The following is a 23401-nucleotide window of genomic DNA, read 5'->3' as shown; positions in this document are numbered from 1 at the left end:
TTCAGTTGCACTAATTTTGTGTTCTTCATCCCGATGGTTTCTTCAATATCGAATCCTAGAAAGTTGACTGAGTCTTATTTTGAAATAAGTAAGAGCTGATTATCGTTCTTTTGGATTGAAAAAAGTCATTAATTTCGTTAGTATGTAATATTTTATATAAGATTTTTTGAATTCGGTTTTACGAATTAAAAAAAAACCTTCACAAACGTTAATTTTAAATGATAGCTAAACGTTTTTTGAGCACGAAAATCTCAATACAGAAAAATAACATAAGAAGAATTCAACCTTTCCAAAGGCGAACAAGTTTCGATTTTCATTTGTCGCGAAAGTACACTAAAGCATGATCCCTTTTACTATCAGCTGTTGAAAAATTTAAATTTCAATTTCTTCCGGCATCTGCCCGGCACCTCTGACCGAACAGAGAGCAGAGGGACTATGGAACACCTGCTGCTCCAGGATGTACCAGAGCAAATTCAGGCTTGCCTTGGCCGTGTCCTTCCATGTATACCAACTGTCTAACCCGTGGCCAAGTGACAAATCCAAGCAAGTCAATTCGAGTCACGATGTGGGACTGTCGCCCTTTCTTCCCATCGCAGCAATCCTGTGGCAGGGGACGAATCCGACGTGATCGCCATGGCAACGGGTGGAAGCGTGTTGGGGAGCAGCTTCTATAGCCTGCTCTGAAGCACTCCAGGGAATTCCGACTGGAGTGTGATGCAAATTTATTCATTCGGTTTAGCGAGTGGATGGTTATCATGCACGTTTTTTTTACGGCGAAGGCGGTTCCAGGGTCCGGGGTCTGATGCCTTGGCTGGTGCATTTGAACGCAAAGGAGAACGTGATTTTATTTAGGAATTGAAGAGGATTTGAAAGTGGTTACGTGAGAATAAATTCTTTGCATGTGGAGCGAATGTATTACACTCCATTTGGCACTGCTTTTGACAATGAAATAAAAATTGCTTTAAAGAAAGAGTTCGATTCAGAATCGGATAAAATGATATATATTTCATTCATATAATGAAAAATATCAAAATATCGATGGAAGTAGAAACTAAGATCAAAGGCAAGCGAATTAAAGTTGCCCCCCAAGATCTGAGCCCATAAGTTCGAAAAATCGCAACCCAAGATTTCAGCTTCTCTTCCAAGAAGCTGGAAAGCTTCTGCCAAGAAGCTGGAAAACTTCCGCCAAGAAGCTGGAAAGCTTCATCCCAGATGCTGGAAAGCTTGTTCCCAGAAGCTAGAAAGCTTCTTCCCAGAAGCTGGAAAGCTTCTTCCCAGAAGCTGGAAAGCTTCTTCCCAGAAGCTGGAAAGCTTCTTCCCAGAAGCTGGAAAGCTTCTTCCCAGAAGCTGGAAAGCTTCTTCCCAGAAGCTGGAAAGCTTCTTCCCAGAAGCTGGAAAGCTTCTTCCCAGAAGCTGGAAAGCTTCTTCCCAGAAGCTGGAAAGCTTCTTCCCAGAAGCCATGCCATGCTATTATGTCATGTCGCTCAATTGAAGTTAGAAAATTGTTGCCTGAATAAAACAAGAAATTTTCTACAGAAAGCTCAAATTGCACTGAAGCCATCTCCTCAACTTCGTAAAGCGATCAAAGAAATGTGTTTTTATTAGCCATTTCAGACAAGTAATTTTCCATACATCGAGATACGGAAATATTTTCCCTTTAAAAAAAACTCATTATAGCTTCTCTTAAGAAATAAGAATTTTTTTTAAGCTTTAAAAAAGCTTTAAGAGTTTCTTTAACATTGTAAGAAGCCATAAAAATTAAAATTTATTTGTTAAGTTTTTTTTCCAAAAACTTTTTTTTAGAAAATAAAGTACTTATGGAAAATGAAAATTCATCGAAATAATGCTTCCTTCAAAAACTATGAATCTAAGCCTTTTTACAACAGCTTAGAGAGCTTCTATCAGAAAGTTAGAAATACTTTCAATTCAAACGTTTTCAGATATTTATATGAATCAAACTTGTTACGCTTTATCAGGAGATCGAAACCCGTTTCAATTTCCGCGATAGCACTCGATTTCCCGCTATCCACATAACATTTTTGGTCAGTCCAGTGTCCACATGTCACGAGTGGTTTCCATTTCACGGATTGCCTAAAAAAAACGTACGCCCCAGCACTCAATCAATCCGATCCTTCGATGCACCATTTTTTTTGCGTATTGAATGGCATCGCTGATTTGACATTTGCAGATGAATCGAATTTGAAATTGCATAGCCTACTGTTGGTAAGAGGGCTCACGTCCCACCGGATCCAACGAAGGAGGCTTTTATCCAAATTGGTTCCTAGTTTTTGAAAAATTACTCTGTTTGTGTTGAATTTTCCGCTGACTGACGATGGCTGTATATAATCGCATGAAGCACGATCGTAATTTATTGCCGCCCCATGGAAATATAGCCATTGTCGCCATTTCGAATCGGTCCCGGGGAAATGAAAAACAAACTTTTTTTAAAAAATTGGCCCTTGGAACGCAGCAGGCGAGAGTACAGGGGCTGGTGACAAAGTGAATAATCTAGAATAAACTGCAAAGCTGTTTACAGACTGTTTACACCATAAATAAAAGTCAGTCATGGCTTGCTCGGCATATCGGGAGCGGTAATGTTGTTGCAGTTTGGATGGATGTTGTTACACGATGAACGAAGGCGAAGGCGAAGAGTTTTTCTTGGCGGCACACGAACGGAGCGAACGGAATAAGCCTCGGATTTGCATTTGCATAATTTCAGGCTGGCGATGCAACTGGTGATATGCAAAATGCAAGCAAGCAAGCAACGACTGTGCAATAAATAATGGCATCAAGCCGAGAGCCAGATGCTGCAGCCGGGGATGTTTGCGAGTTTTATTTTGCTGAGGCAAATTTGAGTTGTTTTGTTTCAAAGTTATTCGTTTCCAATTTGGACTCAGTTGAGTGTTCAGATTAATGGACGAGTTGATGTTTGCAATTGAGTGAACTAAATTTGTTGCGATCGAATTAGAATTGTCAATATTTAGTTATTGAACTGTTTGATTTGTTGGGGTTATTTGGAAACCTAACACGAAGCTGTCAAGCTACAAATTGACTGTCAAAGAGTAGAGAGTATTACCATTGACGCTCCAGAGCGCATTATACTCTAGTGCTGTGTGTAAGAAAATTCTTTTTGATGACGAAAATTTTGAAATTACATTTCTACATTATTACTGAAAGTTATTTGAAACCTGGATCCAAACTCAAAAGAGAACCAAACTTTTTTGTTTTTTCGAAATGATTGCACGGATGGAGCATGTGGTGGAGTTGCTATCATCAATAATGAGCGTTTAAAACATTAACTTTTTTCGTCATTCGAAACCAATATTTTTTAAACTAACAAAAAATCGAAACTCTATTCTAAGAAGAGTTAACACTGTTAACACTGAGCTGTCAAGCTACAAATTAACTGTCAAAGGGTAGAAAATATGACCATCAACGCTTGTTCCATCATCTTGAATCAATCAGTATCTATCACTCTCTTTCCCCTTGCACAATGCATCCCATCTAACGTTTTCTTTCCTCATTTTCTCTTTTCTTCCCCAGTCACAGAAAAGGAAATTCGACAATGGTAAGCAGTCACGTTTCATTTTGTTTCGCAGCCCCTAAATCCCCATAATGACTTCACTGACTGTCGAGCTGGGCCCCCACGTCATCCGTATTCTCACCGGCCGGAGCCTACCCACCTTTTGCAGCTGGGACAGCTGTCATCGCGTACTTTATATACAGATTTGGACAATACATTTGCAACTTTTTGGATTTCTCATATAGAGTTGTCAAGTTAAGTAGGCTAGTAGAATTCGTGCTCAATTGTTTCCGGAGAACGATCGAAGCAAGCGAAGAAAAACATCTGGTCTGATCCAAATCAAAGCTGTAGCAGAAGACGATCTCATGATGTGTTGCGGATCATGATTGTTACAGAGAGCCATAAGTGAGAGATATTCTCAATTTTCTCAGTATTCAATCCCTTTATTTTGTATGGAGAACCGAAAAAGTTGCAGATGTATTGGCCATTACTGTAAGTAAACTGCTGCAGTGCCCATCTCCCGCACAACGAACAGTCACATCTTAGCTGTTTGTCAAAACCGGCGACAGCTGAACCAAAATTGAACATGGATAATGTCATTTTTCTCCTTCACTCTCATTTTTTATTCCATTTCATTTGTAACTGCTGCGGCTGCGACGACGGCTACTGCGATCCCGCCCGGGGAACATCATGGCCGTCTTGGATGTCAATGGTTGCCAATGCCACCACCACCAGGCACAAAGGATTCCTGAAAGACTGTCCCAACGGACTGCTGACAGAGCAGGTAAGCGGATTAATTTCGGCGAAATTTATGTTCGACTTGGGCGGCGGAATTTGTAGCCTGGTTCGGTCTGGTCTCGGGGCGATAGCCGGCGCGATGCTTTTGACTGGAAATTCTTCATTTGAATGTTTAACATTGGGAGGGAACGTGGACTCATGGCCAACGAACTGTTTATGCTGACACGAAACAGACATCGGGGCAAGGGAAAATGGAAACAATTTCAATAATGTTCCACGAACTTTCTCCTCTTTCTCCTTTTAGCGTTCAATGTCTTTGAATTAATCCTTTCTTGGTACAATCACGAACAAATCCTAAGACTGGAGAACTTATGTTTTAAACGCTTTACAAATCAGTCAGAATTTGCTTGTGATCTACATTTATTACAGAAAACCCATCAATGACTGGCATGCGATGATCATTCAGAATTCCACCACCAGGCGACACTAGTGAAAATGAATCATTTGTTTTGCAAACATCTCAGGAGCCAGACCACTTAGAAAGATAGCGTCTTCGGCTAAATTGTTCAGTTGCTGAAGGGCAAATGAGTCCAAGAAAACTTTAATCTATTTTCATACATTTGCGTTTGAGTTATTCCATAATTGGGATGACCCATTCGTTCAAAACTTTTACGAAGCAACACTTCATGTTATCAATGACAGCTCATCACGTTTGCGATGACCCAAAATGGCATTGAAATCAATCTTCGTCCTCTTCAGTGAACGCCCTGAAGTCTCTTTTCCTCCGTTGGGAAACAATTATCTGATCAATTAACGTTGTTTTCATTCCGCCGGTAACCACCGAAATCTAACCTCAAACTTCTGCTGCTACCATCCCGTAGAGCTACCAAGAACCGGAGGGGTTCCTAAATCGGATCGAAAAGTCATGTTGTGGGATGTGGTTTTACACCTGACCCACCCGTTATCCTAACTGTCCTCCGGGTCCACCTGGTCCCCCATTGACGGCAGATTCGAAGAACCAAACTCTTACTTTCCAATCAACGCAGTTAGGAAAAGTGAACGGAGATGGCGCTCCGGGCGCTGCTTCGTTCGATAGGTGCTGCGACGGAATTTAATTGAAAGGGGGAATTTAGCCGCTGGTGAACAGCTCATCGTTGCTTCAACGGCGAGCTTGACTATGACTTTGCAGCAGACGACAGTCAAAGTTTGATCGGAATTTTGAAACTCCAACGTTGTGGTAGTGCCGTATTAGTTTGCGTCACCGTCGTTGGCTGTGCATCAGAGAGATGCCTTTTTGTGAAATTTTATCTTCTGATGGGCATTCGGTGGAATGAATTCTCTTGTTTATGCCAAGTCAGTGCCAGTGACGCGGATTTCGTGAATTCCACGAGGAAATTTCTTTGATTAAGGCGAAGATGTAACGAAGCCAAACATTGAATTTTCAAGGGCACAAATCTAGAGAACTAGACAACCGTTTGCGCTGCAAATTTGATCGATTGGTCTCTCTTTTTTGGTGTGCAATAGATCAAATTCATAGTTTAAACGGTTTTCTAGTTCTCTATATATTTGCTCTAAATTTGAGGTTTGGCTTCGGTGTATCTTCACTTTAATTTGAGCTAAATTTAGCATGGCTATTATGTTTTCCAGTGAACGGGTCGAGTGTGAAATCACGTTTATTATCGGTGAGCTTATAGATTTTGATTTTATTACTGGAACCATTGTTGTAAGCAATCACGGTAGTCGATATGTTTTCGCTGATAATCGAATATCATAATCAAACGAATGTCGAAAATAAAAATGTCAATTGAATGCCACTGACCACGATAGCTTCGCTAGAAAACGTTACGATTTTTTTTTTGTTCCTGTTCTGCTTTCACTGTATGTGTGTCACATTCTACAGAACAGGCAAGATCAAACTATTCATGTTGTTTATGATCTGATGTCTGATTTCTTTGCAAAACTTATGATTTATGCAAATGTCATCGTGTCAGACGACATTCAATTGACACTTTTTTGTGTTTGTTGACGTTCATTCTAAAGCTCGTGCTGTGATTGCTGACCATGGCAACAAAATGAACGTCGCGAAAAGGGTTGACACGGTGCTTCAATTACCGTTATTATCAAATAAAATATACCATTCAAACGGCAGTCAGCAGTTGATTCCTGACGCTGTTCTGCACCTCTGGGCCGATTTTGAAAAAAAAATCCTTAGTCGGAATTTTGAGTTACGCCCTTTTGAAGTTTATATGATAGAAATCACATAAAATATGCCATATTTACTTGTTTGAACAAAGTTTTGATTTTTTATCTGGTTTGAGATATTTAAAAACAAATTTTCCTAAAAAAAAGTCTAGACCGCCATTTGTAAAGGGCCAATGCTATGTTTAGTTATTACTTATCAACTAATACACGAACAATTATTACGGTTGTTAAGAAAATTTCCCTGTTTGCGGTAGCCGCAGAGTTCTACCGCAGCTGTCAAAGTTCTACCGCAGGCTTCGAAATCATTCCATCATCGAGGCAAAAATTTAATCATAGTATGCTTGAAACAGACGTAGGGGCTCTGCACTGTTTTGGTTTTGTATGGCATTTTGACGTTTACTGGCCTTGTTGTTTACAAATTTAATGAAGGAGAGAAGGAGATAGAACGATTTTTGTGCAGAGGCCTATGAAAAATAGCAACAAACAACAATCATCAAGACGGTATTCAAGGTATCATTGAAGCCTACTGATAATTTACCAGTGCATATCAGTGATGTGACAGCTGCGGTAGCTTTTCGTTGAACCGTAAAGGCTGGTTTGCTACTGACAAGAAAAGGAATCGCCTATCTCGATGCGTGGAAAATTTCTTCCTAGAAATGGTTCAGAAAAATCACATTTTTCTGATCGCAGTACGCTGTTGAGAAGAAATGTCACTTCAAAGGGGACCCTCTGTAGGAAATTTCTTGACCCATTCAGTCAAGGAATTTCTTTACTTTTCTTGAGCGAAACAGCATACTTAGCTTAAAACGGAAAGTTTTCCTCAAAATTGCAATATATCTTACAATCTAACGCCTGATAGTGATTTCAGAAAATTGTCCAAAGCATTCAAATATGAATGAATAATTCTTGGACAGGATATGCAGATACGCCCTTTTGAAATTTATGGAAAGAATATTGCATGGTGAATTCCGTTTCATCTATAATCAACGGTTAAGCGCATACATAATCATTACACCATTGCGGTTGTTCTTATTTCATTTAATTTAGCAAGTTACATAAAGTTTACACGTACACAAATTGTTTAGATTGACATTAGAAAAGAGCCAAAGTATAATTGAAATATATACACATCAATATAGCTGAACATCAAAGTTGATCGCAACATTCGAACATACAATTATGTATCTAAACATTTCTTTATTCTATAGCATAGCAATTTTTTACAGAACTGGGAGCGCTAAAAAGCCGTACAAATATCGAAAGTGTACCGTTCAAATCTTTTGCGCGCAGTTGTTAATTAATAGTGTCCATTTGTAAAAATATGTTCTTATACATCACACAAGTAGGGTGGATCAGAGTAGAATAAGTTTAAGTAGAGTATAATCAGCCCTGTCGTCGTAAAATTTGAGCTTATTAGTCGTCCCTTTTTAAGGGGGGCGTTACTATAGCCCAGAGGGCGCTTCTATTCCCAGACGTTAATGATGTCTTCTCATAAAAAAATCGCACAAATATTTTAATATACAGGGATCAACTGTGATGGAGGTTATGTTGCTATGGGTTTTCGACTTTCAGTCTTTACAGATCATAAACGGAAATCCAAAAACCATCATTTTAATATATAAATATTACAGATATCAAAAATACTTTAATACACATTCCCAACAAACGAAAACCAATATGGTTTTGCTCGTATTTAGTTTGTGTTCCATTTCTATTAAGATATGCGAAGAGATCAAGTACATGGATTTAAACATTATTTAGTGGAAAAATTTGCTAATGTAATAAGTGAAAGTTATGTTGTCCTTGTATCTTGAATCTACCATAACAATGCTTTATATATTGCTGCGTGCGTTTGGAATGCAAATATCAAATGCGGGAGAACCAAATGCGGTAAGATTTTTCACAAGGAAGGCGAAGTCAAAGTTTGATTTTTTTGCTAGGTTGGCGGTGATATGGATAATGGTTGCTAAGTATCCTTTGATTGCATTGTGTTGCCGCATTTGAAGCCCAGTTAGCCAAGGTTTGCACGTCAAACGCAAACAGCAATACTACTGTGTATGCTATGTGACTATTTCCTAGAGTCTAACAACTAAGACTATTACGATGTGCCCTTTTAAAAGAAATTTCAATCCATGAAATAAACTCAGTCTTTTAGAACCTACCACTCAGTGTAAAACGGATCATCTCTTGCCAATCCAAAAACCTCACCGACCGTTTATTTGAAAACGTTTTTGTGTTTGCCTCAAATTTCAAAATTATTCTTGTGTTTGGCATTTTGATTTTAAAACAATATATTGTTATTGCAATTCGTTTAAAAAATGTGAAAATGTAAAAAAGCATAATTTTGACAATACATCTGAATTGTATGATTTTTTATTACTTGATATTGTATGAATTTTTGTTTGATAAATTGACTAAGAACAAAATGTTAATCTCAGAATTCAAAATGAAGCGCTAACAGTGAAACATGTTTTTTGATAAAATTAAAAATGGAATCAAATTCAAAATGGTCGCCAAAATTATTTTAAATTAGACTACATCTTTTCTCCATGCGATGCCTCTAAGGTTGCTTTATGTATCAAGGAATATATGAAAAGAAAGATACGTGAAGAAATACATAGAATTTATAAAAAACTGATCCTTTAGCAAACTGTCAAGCTAAGATCCGCCAATATGAATTAACCAAAACACTCTCCTCCATTTTTTATAAAATTCAAGCAAACTAAGACGCAAACTGTAGTTCAAATTGCCTATGGTAACCGCGATTCAGCGATAATTACTGAACCATAACTCGAAACATGTTTTTAAAGAAATATGATGCGTATTCTTAGTCATGTCAAATTTATAAACACGAAAATGAACTGACTGTCCTAAGAACATATAAGTTGAAGATTTTTTCAGCATTAAGCTTTAACATATTTCATCAAACTTCGAGAGTGGTCTTGGCCCCCTTACTGATCACGTGCTCTTATCGAAGGATCTCTCGAGATAATTTAACCAACATTTTTTTTCATAATACCGAATATTAGGGATTAAGCGCATACAGCCCTGTAGGCAAATGCTTTTATATCGTAATATCAATTTAATTTAGGAACTGTACTACTTTGCCCTAAATATTGATTTCCTAAATGTCGTTTCATCGAACGTCAGCCCCTTGAATGTCTGTACTCCGAATATGCGGTTTCACAATTTCCTACATTTCAGAACGAACCAGTCATCTGGTATGCACCCTGTCACTGAAAATTATTCTTGCACCTTCATGAACTGCATCACTTCTCGAAGAGACAGGTCATTTGAAAAAATGGGATTCGAGGAAAAGGGTTATTCGGAAAACTGTCATTCGCGGAAAAGACATTCGAGGAAAAGTAACACGTTTGATAAATAGTATGGAAAAAAATGAGACAAAATATAGATATTATAAACAACATATAAAATGTAAAGAACTTACCAATATAATAAATAAATTGCTCGGCATACCCAATACGGTAATCAACATTGATCCTGATTGTATCGCTCGTTCCCGCAAGAGCAGATAGCGCAACTAAAGGACCAAATACTACTCTTCACTTGATATATGTTAGTTAAGGTCATAAAGCAAACAAAATTCAATTGGTTTTCGACAGGGCGTTAAGATGCAGCTGATCTACGTGAAACAAAGTATAATCACTTCAGGGCGTTGATACAAATTAAAAAAAATGATTGATTTTTACAGGGCATTACGATTCAATTTATTAATGTGGACTAAGGTGAAATTACTGCTGGATGTTAATGGAGCTTGGAATTCTCAAATAATATCCTATAGGGCGTTGATATGTACCTGATCTTCAAAGGATAAGGTCAAATTTCTCCTGGCTGTTGATATTGCTCAGAATGCATGCACATTTTAACATGAAATTGATGTTCTACAGAGTGTTAATATGATCTACATGAGACAAGATCAATTACTATACAGCTTGACAATTTCGATTAATGCCAGCTTGATGATTGATGCAGCTGATCAATGTGGAATAAGGTCAAATTACTCCAGCGCATTGATACAGCTTGGAATTTTCGAATCATGCCCTACACATTGTTAAGTTGCACCTGATCTACATAGAATAAGGTCAAATTACTCCAGGGCGGTAATACAGTTTGTATCATATCTGACCTCAATAAGAAAAGCTTACATTTTTCCAAGGCGTTGAACAGGCCTTGATTGGCGTTGATATAGCTTGATCTATTAATGTTATACAAAGCGTTAAGATGTTTCTCAACTACGTGGAATAAGGCCAAATTACTCCAGGGCATTGCTCCAAAGCTTGGAATATTTAATTAATGTCCTACAGGGCGTTCAGATGCACCTGATCTACATGGAATGAGGTCAAATTACTCCAGGGCGTTGATACAGCTTGGAGTTTTCAATGGATATAGGGCATTAAGTTGCATCTGATCTATGTAAGACAAGAAAAATAGATATCGAATAATATGAAGTTGATTTACATGACACGAGACTAAATTACTCCAGGACGTTGATACAGCATATAATTTTTAATTGATGTCCTACAGGACGTTAATATGTACTTGAGAAAAGGTCAAATTACTCCAGGGCGGATATAGGGCATTGAGGTGCATCTGATCTACGTAAGACAAGGTCAAATTAGTGGTGGGACATTTGTCCCACAGGTTGTTCAAATGCAACTTATTTACAAGGAGAAAGGTCAAACCACTCCAGGGCGTTATTTAAATTTGGAATATTCAATTGATGTCCTACAGGGCGTAAAGATGCACTTGGTCTACGTAAAATGAGGTCACATTACTCCAGGACGTTGATAAAGCTTGAATTTTCTATTGATGTCCTACAGGGCGTCGAGATATATTTGATCGATATGGGATTAGGTCAAATTACTCCAGGGCATTGATAGAGCTTGGAATTTCTATTGATGTCATACAGCGCGTCAAGATGTTCTTGATTTACATGGGATGCGGTGAAATTATTCCAGGGCATTTATACAGCTTGAAATTGTTAAATAATGTCCTACAGGGCGTTAAGATGCAGCTGATCTATATGAGTTTTCAATCGATGCAGGGCATTGAAGTGCACCTGATCTACGTATGACAAGGTCAAATCAATCAAAGGCGTTTACACGTATTGACATTTGTCCCACAGGGCGTTAAGATGCAGCTGATTTACATAGCACGAGTCCAAATTACTCCAGGGCGTTGATAATGCTTGGAATATTCAAGTGATGTGATGTGATGGGGCGTAAAGATGCACTTGGTCTACATAAGAAAGGTCAAGTTACTCCTAGGCATAGATAAAGCTTGAATTTTTAATTAATGTCATACAATTACTCCAGGGCGGTGATACAGCTTGGAGTTTTCAATTTAGATCTACGTGGAATAAGGTCAAATTAAAGCGTTGGTAAAGCCGTATAGAAATGGTGAAATTACTCTAGGGCATTGATACAGCTCGTAAATTTCGATTGATTTTCTACAGGGCGTTAATATGCTTCTGTTCTATATGAAATGGGGTAAAATTACTCTAGAGCGTTGGTAGGTAAAGATTGGTAATTTCGATTGATTTCTGATGGGGCGTTAGATTGTTGTTGATTTTGCACATATTTTTTTATGACTTCGGGTGAAAAATTCTAAAAACAAATCTGAGAAAAGCTTCTTAGTCGTCGACTAAGCGCGACTAAGCAGGACGACAGGGCTGAGTATAATTGAATAGAATAGAACAGATTAGAACAGAAAAGAATTAAATAGAATGGAATAGAATACAGATTTATGATATAGATACAGATAAGTGATGTTCGAGTGTTTCGGTCAACTTTGATACAGTCAGCCCTGTCGTCCTGCTTAGTCGCGCTTAGTCGACGACTAAGAAGCTTTTTTTAATGTTTCTGAAATCAGATACAATCTAACGCTCTATAAGACATCAATCAAAATTTCCAAACCTTTAGCAAAGAACATTGCGAGATCAGGCACATATTACCGCCCTGTATGACATCAATCAAAAATGTAAAGCTGTATCAACGCCCTGGAGTAATTTGGCTCTTTTTCATCAATAAAACATTCCCAGCTGTATCGAGGCCATTGAGTAACTTGACCATGCCTCATGTAGATCAGCTGCATCTTTACGCCCTCTAGGACAATGGAAAATTCCTACATGTATCAACGCCCTGGAGTATTTTTTGTAATCCTATTTAGATCAAGTGCATCTCAACGCCCTGTATGACACCATATAACATTGTCTTACGTAGATCAGGTCATCTTAACGCCCTTTTGGACAGTGTTGTGAAAAACTCAATTTCTCACAACTCACGTTTGAGATTTTTCATGCATGAGTTGTCAATCATGCAACTCAGCAGTCAAAAAATCATGGATGACTTGGCTCACCTTTTCGTCTCATTGTCTCGTATTTCCACAGTTCACTCACACACGGCAATATTTTTTTGTTAGTCTGGTAAAATTATAGTAATCCTTTCTAACGTAAACAACAACATTCGTATTTCACGAGTTTTTACCGGGTTTTGCGACTGAAACATTTTTTACGGTTTGAGTTGATTGAGATGATTTTGCATCAAAATCTCAAGCGTGAGATTTACGAAGCAGATCTCTAATGAGTTTGCTCTCACGGGAGAGCGTATTGACTGAGATTTTGAGTGTGAGTCTATCAACACTGCTTTAGGACATCAATTCAAAACTCCAAGCTACATCAACGCCCTGTGCAAATCTGACCTTGCCCTATTTAGATTAGATCTTAACGCCCTGAATGACATCAATACAAATCATCGATCTTTATCAACTTCTTGGGAAATTTTACCTTGAACCATGTGGATCAGCTACATCTTAACGCCCTGCAGATCATACATTGAAAATTCCAAGCTATATCAACAACTTGGATTTTTTTTTCTAAACAAGATCAGGTGCATCTTACCGCCCTGTTTGGCATCAACACCCTGGAGTAATTTGACCTTATCTAGTGTTGATCAGGTCATCTTAACGCCCTTTAGGATCAATTGAGAACTGTAAGCTGTATCAACGCCCTGAATAAATTAGACCTTTTACTTTTAAGACCAGGTTATATTAACGCCCTGTATAACATCAATAAAAATTGTTACACTGTATCCACTTTTCAAGATGTATAAACACCCTGAAGTAAATCAAATTCATCTCACGTAGATCAGGTGCATTATAATGCCCTTCAGGATATACATGTTGGATAACTTTACCAACGTACTTTTGGAAGTCTTTCGGATCGCACTTTAAAACACCGCGTATAACTTTTCACTGGTTTATTCACACCGTTAGCTTATTCACTAGCATAAGGACCGTTCCTTTGCCTTCTCCAATATAAGAACTGAATTGCCTATTGGCTTGAGTGGCTTTTTATAGCCGCAAGGTAGAAATTGGAGAAGGTAAATGAGCTGGTTTGTAATTGGTTCTCAAAATATATCTTATAATCCTAACAATCGGCCATCCTGACCGTCATTTGACCCGAATGACGTAATTACTTTTGCACTTCTTCATCATTTTCGCTATCTTCTTCTATTGGAATAAATCTTTTCATAAATTCAGCACATGTAGATGTTCGATTTGGCCCTTCGTGATTACCTACTTTTTCCACATCATAACGATCATTTCTCTTCTTGTTAATTACACGGTAAGGTCCTAAGAACTTCTTTGCGATTTTCAAATGTGTTCCAAATTGAGTTCGATTGATTGCTACTAAATCTCCTACATCGTATTCGTTTGCATTTTTTCTGTGTTTATCAAATTGTTTTTTTCATTTTCTCTTGTGTTTGTTGTATACTTTGTCTTGCATCTTCTCTAATTTTGTCTCTTGATTCTTCGAAAAGTTTTATCCATAGTTTCTGCTAATTTAACATCCTCACGTGTTCTCATTTTTGCGCCAAATAATATTTCAAAAGGAGTCCTTCCAATACTTCTTTGCAGTGTATTATTCAAAAATCTTTGTAAATCTGTAACGTATTTGTACCACGATTCCGGATTATCAATGGCCAATTTTGCCAACGCTGGAACTATCACACCATGGATTATTTCTACTTGGCCGTTGCCGCGCAGTACTCCAGTTGTTATAAGTAAATATTCAATCCCTTCGGATTCACAATACGAATCAAAAGCTGTCGATGTAAAAGCCGAACCTCTATCTGATATAATTCTTTTTGGACTACCAAACACACTCTTTTGTAAATCAAGTTTCTTTATGACTTCATCTGCTGTAGTTGATTTTACTGGGTAAATCCACACAAATTTGCTAAAAGAATCCATTACCGTAAATATATAGCGATACTGCTTGCTTAATGCTGTTAAAGGTCCTAAGTGATCAATATGATATGTTGTAAGTGGAATTTCGTCTTTGGGAATGGGATACAATAATCCTTCCTTTTTTCCTGCTTTACGACTAGCTAAGATACAGGACACACAACTTTGAGAAAGAAAAAAAAAACGCACCTTCGCGCGCTTTGGTAATGCTTTTGATGAAGAAAAGCACTAAATAATTCACTTATTTCACTTATGATTTAGTTCGAATTCAATTAATGTTTTGCCTAATCACTAGATTTCAAATTCAATGTCTTAACTCAAACTAATCACTAATGGTTTAAATCTAACTATGTACACTATTCCTTCAAAAACTTCAGCACTTTACGTGTCCCTTGACACAATCGCGATTTCGACACTTCCCGGACGAGCCCCCAAATTTGTTGGATAACTTTACCAACGTACTTTTGGAAGTCTTTCGGATCGCACTTTAAAACACCGCGTATAACTTTTCACTGGTTTATTCACACCGTTAGCTTATTCACTAGCATAAGGACCGTTCCTTTGCCTTCTCCAATATAAGAACTGAATTGTCTATTGGCTTGAGTGGCTTTTTATAGCCGCGAGGTAGAAATTGAAGAAGGCAAATGAGCTGGTTTGTAATTGGTTCTCAAAATATATCTTATAATCCTAACATACATTACAAATTCCAAGCTGTATTAACTCCGTGGAGTGAAGCATCTTAACGCCCTATATGACACCAAATGTCAAGACATATCAATGTACTTGTATAATTTGATCTTGTCTCACGTGGACGATGTCATCTCAACGCCCTGTATGACATCAATAGAAATTGACATGATAAATCAGTAGTTTGACCTTGTCTCACATACATCAGATCATCTTAACGCCCTTCAGGACATCAATTCTCCAAGCTGTATCAACGCCCTAAAAAAGTTTACCGTGTCCTTTTTATATCAGCAACATTCTCACGCCATGTATGGCATCAATAAAAGTTGTAAAGATATATCAACGCTCTTGTGTAATCTGACCTGAGATATCAATTGATAATTACAAGCTGTATAAACGCCCTGGATCAGGTAAATCCTAACGTCTTGTTTGACATCAAAAGAAATTGTCAAGATGTATCAACGTCCTGCAGTAAATCAAACTCATCTAACGTAGATCAAAAAAACGTAGATCAATTGCATCTTAACGCCCTCTAGGATGAATTGATGAATCGACAGTTTCAAGTTGTATCAACTCCCTGAGACAATTTTTCCTTGTCCCATGTACATCAGTTGTATCTTGTATTCTTTTGGACGAACATTGAAAATTCCAAGCTGTATGAATGCCCTAGAATATTTATTTTGTTATCATAATTAGATCAGGCGCACCTTTCAATTTGGTGTGTCCCAAGTAATAGCCCGTTTATCCCGAAATGAGCCAGTGCCCAAGCAGCACAGTTTGTTGCAACTCAAGAATAAAATTCTCTCTCGAAACTAATCAGAGCTGTCAATTGGTGAAAATATGACTTATAATTGCACTGAATAGCAACGCAAAAAGCGCAAGAGGCGGAGTCTGTTTGCAACATATTTAAGTTATATCGAAATTGCTTATTTGTTGCAAAATACTTAAAAGAAAAAAAATGAAAACATGGTTCATGTTTTTGAACGAGAATCGAACTTCCGATCTCAAGATCACCAATCTTCACCTCTACTCACTACTCCACCAGCTCTTCGAACAATTGCTTCGCCAATGCACTATAAAAGCGACCACATGGCCCATTGATCAAAGCTTGTTGCTTATAACTTGAGTGCACCCTTCGGAATACAAGTTCATTACTGGCGAAATTAGGCCACGCCTGAAATAATATTAACTTTTCGCAAAAACTTCCGCGCAACACTTGAGAAACACCTTTAAAACAAACAAACTGTTGCTAGACCATGTTTTCTTTGTTAGATGATACGTAAGGTGCAACTCAACCATATTGCAACTGGATTGAAACAAACAAACTTCTAGCTGTCATACACGAAGTTTAGTGCAAGTTTCTCGCAACTGAGATGAATTTTCTATGGGAACGAAAATTGAATGCAAGTTGCGGATGCTTTAAATGAAAGTAATGTGAAACATAACATTAAAACCGGCATTTTGGGAGAAGTTTCAAGAGTTTGTTTGAAATGTTGCTGAAAGCATCTTGATAAATTTGACTTTATTGCTATTTGCAAGGGACATTCGCAGCAAATCTTCTCATTTCAAATATGTTGAACGTCAAACAAGGAGTGAAATGCATGTTCATTGGAACGGCAATGAAACTTTATGAGCCTTGATATTGATATGGAACCGAACTAGAACCAGATAAGTTACAGATGCTTTCATTGATACGCGATTGAAACCATTTTTGAAAAGCATTTCTTTGGAAGATGTTTCGTATGCTACTTGGGTGACCCACTCTGGACACAGGTACATTCCAGAATTCCATATGCCAGTTTCAAAAACTAGATATATGTACTAGTAACTGACGAATGTATTGAAATCTGTTAAGTATTCGCTGAGCGGTAAAGGTTTTGATTTTCACTCAGGCCTATATGAGTAAAAGCAAGTTAAAATAAATTTTAAAAATTTCCTATCTTATACAAAAAGTTTTAACATTTACCACGTGATAAAAAAATCGGGGTTCTAGATATTCTTCCACCTTTCTCAGCTTGAAAAGATTGAGGGGTTATTGAGTAATGGAAGAAAATGTCCTTTTTTGAAAATTATTCGCCTCAATTCGTCTACTGATTACTAGTTGCTCGTTTGAATTAAGAACCACGTGGACTTTAACGGGATTACGACTCACATAAATAAAAAAAAAAGTGTGTACAAGAAACTTCGATTTGGAGGGATGGAACAATTAAACATGAACATTAAATAGCGTACTTTATAGATAGCTACTGATTGATTAATTATTTCGTAGAAGTCCTTCAGGATCCACTTGCAAGTCAACGAACGAGATATTGAGAGAAACAAGAAATCTTGGAATAGCAAAGTTTTCAATTCAAGGACAATAAGTGAAAGTATACTAGAAGATAATACTGTTGCAAGAGCACGCAGTAGACCAGTATTTTCTAAAAATTTTCGGACTATGGCCTTCATGACATCCATTAATTCTGAAATCGCCCTAAGCAATCGCGACTAAGCAATTTTAAAATTTTGACATACACTTTAGCATACATAACCTCACACACCTCATAAAAACTGATGAAATAAGTGAAAGTTTGAAGCTAAAATAATCTTCAACCAAAGATGGTTAAAAGAAAAAAGATGATCGACTCTTTATTTTGCCATACATTTTGCCGACGACACGCTATTCAAGTAACACTACTGCCATCTGTTGAGTCAGAAGCACGTAAACATTATATTCAGCTAAATTTAAATCATCGTGCAATCAAAAAACGAAAAGTGGAAGAAATCAAAACAAACACGCTTGAAAAATATTACACAGAAGTGAGTAAGACTCATACGTAACATCAGGCTCTTCTGAACCAACACAAAATTTTAGTTATTATTATACATACTAAAAATGTTCATGTGCTGTTTTTTCTTCTTTTCCCACATTTTATGCCATTTAGAGATGATTGGCAATATCGGACATCCTCGTTTGAGTTGTGTACCTTTTTTCAAGCGTGAATATCATAAACGAACACTTCAACATCTGGTGGTCACTAGGAGAACGTTGCATAGTAGTTGGCTTTTGACTCACCAGGGCGGCACTATTCATGTCGCCTAGAAAAGATGGGAGTCGGTTATCTTTTTCCTTCTAACCATCTTTGCTTCAACTCATGTGTCCTTAAGTCAGTCAATTCATTTTTATTCATTTTATTAGGCGCTATATGTGGATGCAGACTTGCTTTTTAAGGACCAAAAAAACCATGGAACCTTCTAGTTGTCCTGCTTTCCAAAACCTTTAAAAATAGTCTCGGGAGATTAATTTATCGATTTTTTTTTCTTTGAAAAAATATCATAAATTTCTTCAAGCCAGCTAAGTATCCAACAACGCCAGCTTAGTAAACAACAACGCAAAATAAATGGTGCATAAATATCCGTAACAAAAGAAGGTTATCGCTATTTAATCACATTTTATTGCTCTTTTCAATGTACTTGAATCCTCTGAGCAAAATCTCAATAGAGAAACTTAAAAGTAGATTGGAGTACCTTGTACCCTTTAATTCCGCCCTAAATGCTTATGTTTGACAGATACGCGTATATCGACTATAGTCTTTTTCAGTGTCAGTTACTCGTATCCACTAGTGGAAGACTGGAAGAAGACTGCAAGTGGTAGTCGAAATACGCGTATCTGTCAAAGATAAACATTTAGGGCGGAATTAAAAGGTACAGGGTACTCCAATCTACTTTTAAGTCCCCCCACACATTAAATTGGTCAAAACGACGCTGTACATAGGGGAGTTATTTATTGATCATTTTACCTGAGGATTATTTATTTGTACGAAATTCAGTTAATTGCAAACTCAAAACTCAAATTTTAGTACCTCTTATATAACATTGACATATGAAAATGTCGTACTTCTGTTAGTACTGTAAAATTGGGTGGAGTTGATGACTTTTAAGCGATTCTGTTCAATAAGATCTAGAGTGGGATGTATTAATTACCATTCAAATATTTTTTGAACTTTTACTGGTTGAATATTTATCAAATAAGGTAATCGAAATTTTGTCAAAATATTTAAGGAAAACGATTTTTTTAATCAAAAGGTAAAGTTTCTGATTCTGGAGTGAAGTTGATAAATTATTGGGATAGGTTTTCAGAAATAAAGATACACTACCCACCATAAGTATGGAATCGCGTATTGCAACACTCATACTGAATATTGCAGCACCTTGAAAAGTTTAGCATCACCTAAAATGTATATTATCTCGTGATTCTGATGTGCTAGATCAATGTGTTTTTGAGGTCATCTTAAAAATACGTCTTTAAGCCCCTGCAATTTTTTATTTCTGTTGAAAAAACTTTTATCACTGGATTTTGGGTAATGTAAAACTTAAAAGGGCTGCAATACTCAGTATTGCAACGATTCCATACTTATGGCGGGTAGTGTATATGGTACTCGCTAAATTTGGGTTCATTGAATCTGAATCAACTTAAGTAAATTTTACAACTTCAATTTTCGAAATGTTTTATAAAGTAAACCACACTAAAGCCTAAAAATTGTCAATTTTCTTGGAAAAATACAACCTGTTACAAAAAGAACAAGTTTTTTCAGCGTAACAGTTCATTAAACATTTCCTTAAAATATTTTTTAATGGTATTATCTCTTGATTGTAAAATCAAATTTGAGACAATCAAGTGTAGCTATCAGATAAGGCGACTTCATAGATATGTTGATCATTTAAACTGAATGTTGGCTTCCTTGACACTTTATACATAAGGGTACGGGCGGGTAATTTCTCCAAACTGATCGACTACAACCCGAATTATATTACAAATTGTGATATACTTTCAGAACAAATATTTGAACTGAACAATCCCATATACTTGAACCCTTCGTTCCACATCTTAATTGAATTAGAATGCAAACTGAAATCGTTCAAATGCATATTGGTTCTCGTATTAATGAAAATTTTCTCATGAGACGACCTCATTAACGCCTGAGAGTAGAAGCACCTTCTGGGTTATAGTAACGCCCCTCTCAAAAAGGGACGCCTAAGAAGCTCAAATTTTACGACGACAGGACTGGATACAGTCATTGTTCAGCTATATTGAAATGTGTTTATTTCAATTATACTTTGGTCCTTTTTCAATGTCAGTGTAGACAATATGTGTACGTGTAAATTTGGAATCGTTCAAATATTACGTAACGAGGGGGTTTGGTAGTGTTACGGTCATACATTTTCCATACAAAAGCTGTAACGTGGGGGAGGAAAGGGGGTCTCAAATTGGAAAATTCTGCGTTACATTATATCTGAATCATTCTTTCTAAGCAACTTGCTGAATTGAATGAAATAAAAACAACCGCAAAAGTGTAATGATTATGTATGCACCTAGCTAACCGTTGATTATAGATGGAGCAGAATCCACCATATTCCATATCCCAAGTAACACCGAAAACATAAATTCAAATTTAAAAAACATGTCATGTCTCACGTAAGTCGCTATTTTGTTTTGTTAAACCTTTCAATATTGAACTTGAATGGAGATGATCTACTGAAGCATATAATTTGTTTTGCAATACAAATCTACCATTTTGCTGAAAATGTTCTAGTGGGTCTCTGAATTCCGTGCAAATTTGCTATTTTGTTCCTTATCCGAAATAAGGATACACGTATTTTTGGATTTTTTTGATTAGGGTGACCATTTCCGAAATAACGGAAACTATTGAGTTTTTTCATGTAAAAACACAATTTTTGTGAAATTTTTTATTTTTCCTGAAAAGTCAAAATCTTCAGCCTTCATTTCGTCCAAAAAGATTGAAAATCGGTCGAACGGTTCAAAAGTTATATATTTTTTTAAATAAAAATTTTGCAAAATCGCGATTTTTCTGGTCACCCTATTTCGGAAATGGTCACCCTAATAAAAAAATCCAAAAATACGTGTATCCTTATTTCGGATAAGGAACAAAATAGCAAATTTTCACGGAATTCGGAGACCCACTAGATCGGTTTTTCATGGAATGGCTGGATATATACTCTTTTCAAACATGTTCTGAATAAACAAATTATGTTTATTTTCAGTCAAATACAAGTTTTTCTAGTTGTCTATAAAACAAATACAACAAAAGTGACATTTAATACTTTTGATAGCATGGATAATACACTGCCGGCTAAGAAATTCGCCATATGGTGTTCACTGAATACTTTTAAGCATATGTTTTGAGGAAATTATTATTTTAAATGTATGCTCTAAATGCCGATTTATCAATTTATATGAATGAATAGAGTGTGGTGGTTGTTTGGCACTGTTTAGTACGAAAAAGGTTCAATGGAATTACCTAACTCGCTTACAGTTGTGTTCATGCAGGGCTTACGTGTTTTGTGATAAATTGTAGGAAAAAAATATAAATACTTAGAAAACACTTCATAGTCATTTGGTATAGGAGTTTTCCGTCAACAAAATTGTAACATAAAGTTTGCCGGAACAGTTTTTGGTAATAACCTGATTAGACTATTTTATTTCGGGTACAAATCAACAACGGTTCGTGAGATTTGAGAAGCAACTTCCATGCTACAACTTCCATTTATGCTGTCATAGTCAAGTGATTTATCAAACTTATATCACACTGTAAATTTATGATCACACTACCCGGATAAAAACGTACCATTCTGTGAATGGAATAAACCATTAATGTACAATATAACGTATTGGATACAAAACAGCGTATTGTAATTTAATGTCGAAGCAACATTATTCTTGTTTGAATATACAATTCAAAAACAATATAATATATTGTAACAAAACACTGTATTATTTTTTATTGGTTTTATACCTCACAATTTTGGCCAAATTCCTATTTTCGCGTAAAACAACTGATGCTTTTTTCTGTGTAGCTTGGCTGAAAGAAGTAAACAAAACAAGTTCAGAAAGCAAGAAATGTTGGGTGAAAAATATTCAAAAAGTAAAAATAAGTAGTTTTGTAGAAGTCACTTGACATTAGCTGTAACGGCGAATGCCACCATGATCAATATCTTTTACTTCTATAGGAGTTAAAATTATTTTGCTACTCTTGGCTTCTTTAATGAATGTTCGAATCCTCTGAGCAGAATCTCAAATTGAGAAACTTAAAAGTAGATGGAGTACCGTGTACCTTTTAATTCCACTCCTAAACTCCTACTCTAAGCTTGTATATCCGATAAGTTGGAGAACAATCCATACAAAATACAAATTCTATACTTTTCACCACTAATTGAAATACAGTTCGTTGAATTGTTTTTGTATTGTAACACAATAGGGGAAGTGGTGGTAAAATGAACAGGGGTGGTAAAATGAACACCGTGCCTTTAACCGAGAAAAAACAAATTTCGATTATTTTTTTATCACGCACGGACGATTTAGAGCATAATTCTGCGTGTTCGAGTTGATATCGAGGTCAATTGAAGTGAAAATATCAACGAAAACTAAGATTTTAGAAAACCTCGTTTGAAAATTAGAACTGACGTAACTTTTAGCTCGGAAGATTTGAGGTTTTTCAGTGAGGTGAATATCGTTGTGATATGATATCAAATCTGATACCTATAGAATTCTTTTTGAATGGGTTACAATCATTAATGGATGTATTTTCGGTGGGGCAATAAAATTTTTCAGATATATTTGTTTTGCTCACGTTTATTGCGTGGTGTTCATTTTACCACCAACCGCTGTTCATTTTACCCACATAGTGCAGGTAAAATGAACATTTGCATCGCTTTTTGATAGCGATGAAAGTATGTGAAAATTTAGCTATTTTAGTCTGAATCCATGTCGCTGCTATAGTCTACATCCCTATTTTTGGTGTTGTGCGATAGAACTACACAAATTCCTCGTTTTTCGATCAGAAACAAGATGATTTCCTTAAGGTGTTCATTTTACCACCCCTTCCCCTACACGAATTGCTAATCAAGACAATACATGAACAATATATCGTATTGTATTTCCAAAATGTATGTATGAGAAAATATCTATATTTGTATTGTTACGAT

The 23401-nt window shown here is 36.6% G+C and overlaps 1 protein-coding gene across 1 annotated transcript in view; it reads left to right on the top strand.

The window, feature by feature from the left end:
* Nucleotides 1-23401, top strand: part of LOC5571800 (frequenin-1) — a 592818-nt gene that overhangs the window by 412026 nt on the left and 157391 nt on the right. Inside the window, exons 3-4 of the mRNA XM_001659880.2 lie at nt 3544-3568; nt 4259-4307. Coding sequence (XP_001659930.2) covers nt 3544-3568; nt 4259-4307 — 74 coding nt within the window. The remainder of the gene's footprint in view (nt 1-3543; nt 3569-4258; nt 4308-23401) is intronic.

The sequence above is a fragment of the Aedes aegypti genome, chromosome 1 (assembly GCF_002204515.2).
Source record: "Aedes aegypti strain LVP_AGWG chromosome 1, AaegL5.0 Primary Assembly, whole genome shotgun sequence".
NCBI classification, from domain to species: domain Eukaryota; kingdom Metazoa; phylum Arthropoda; class Insecta; order Diptera; family Culicidae; genus Aedes; species Aedes aegypti.
Note: the sequence above shows the minus strand (reverse complement) of the source record. Positions and strands in the feature narration are given on the sequence as shown.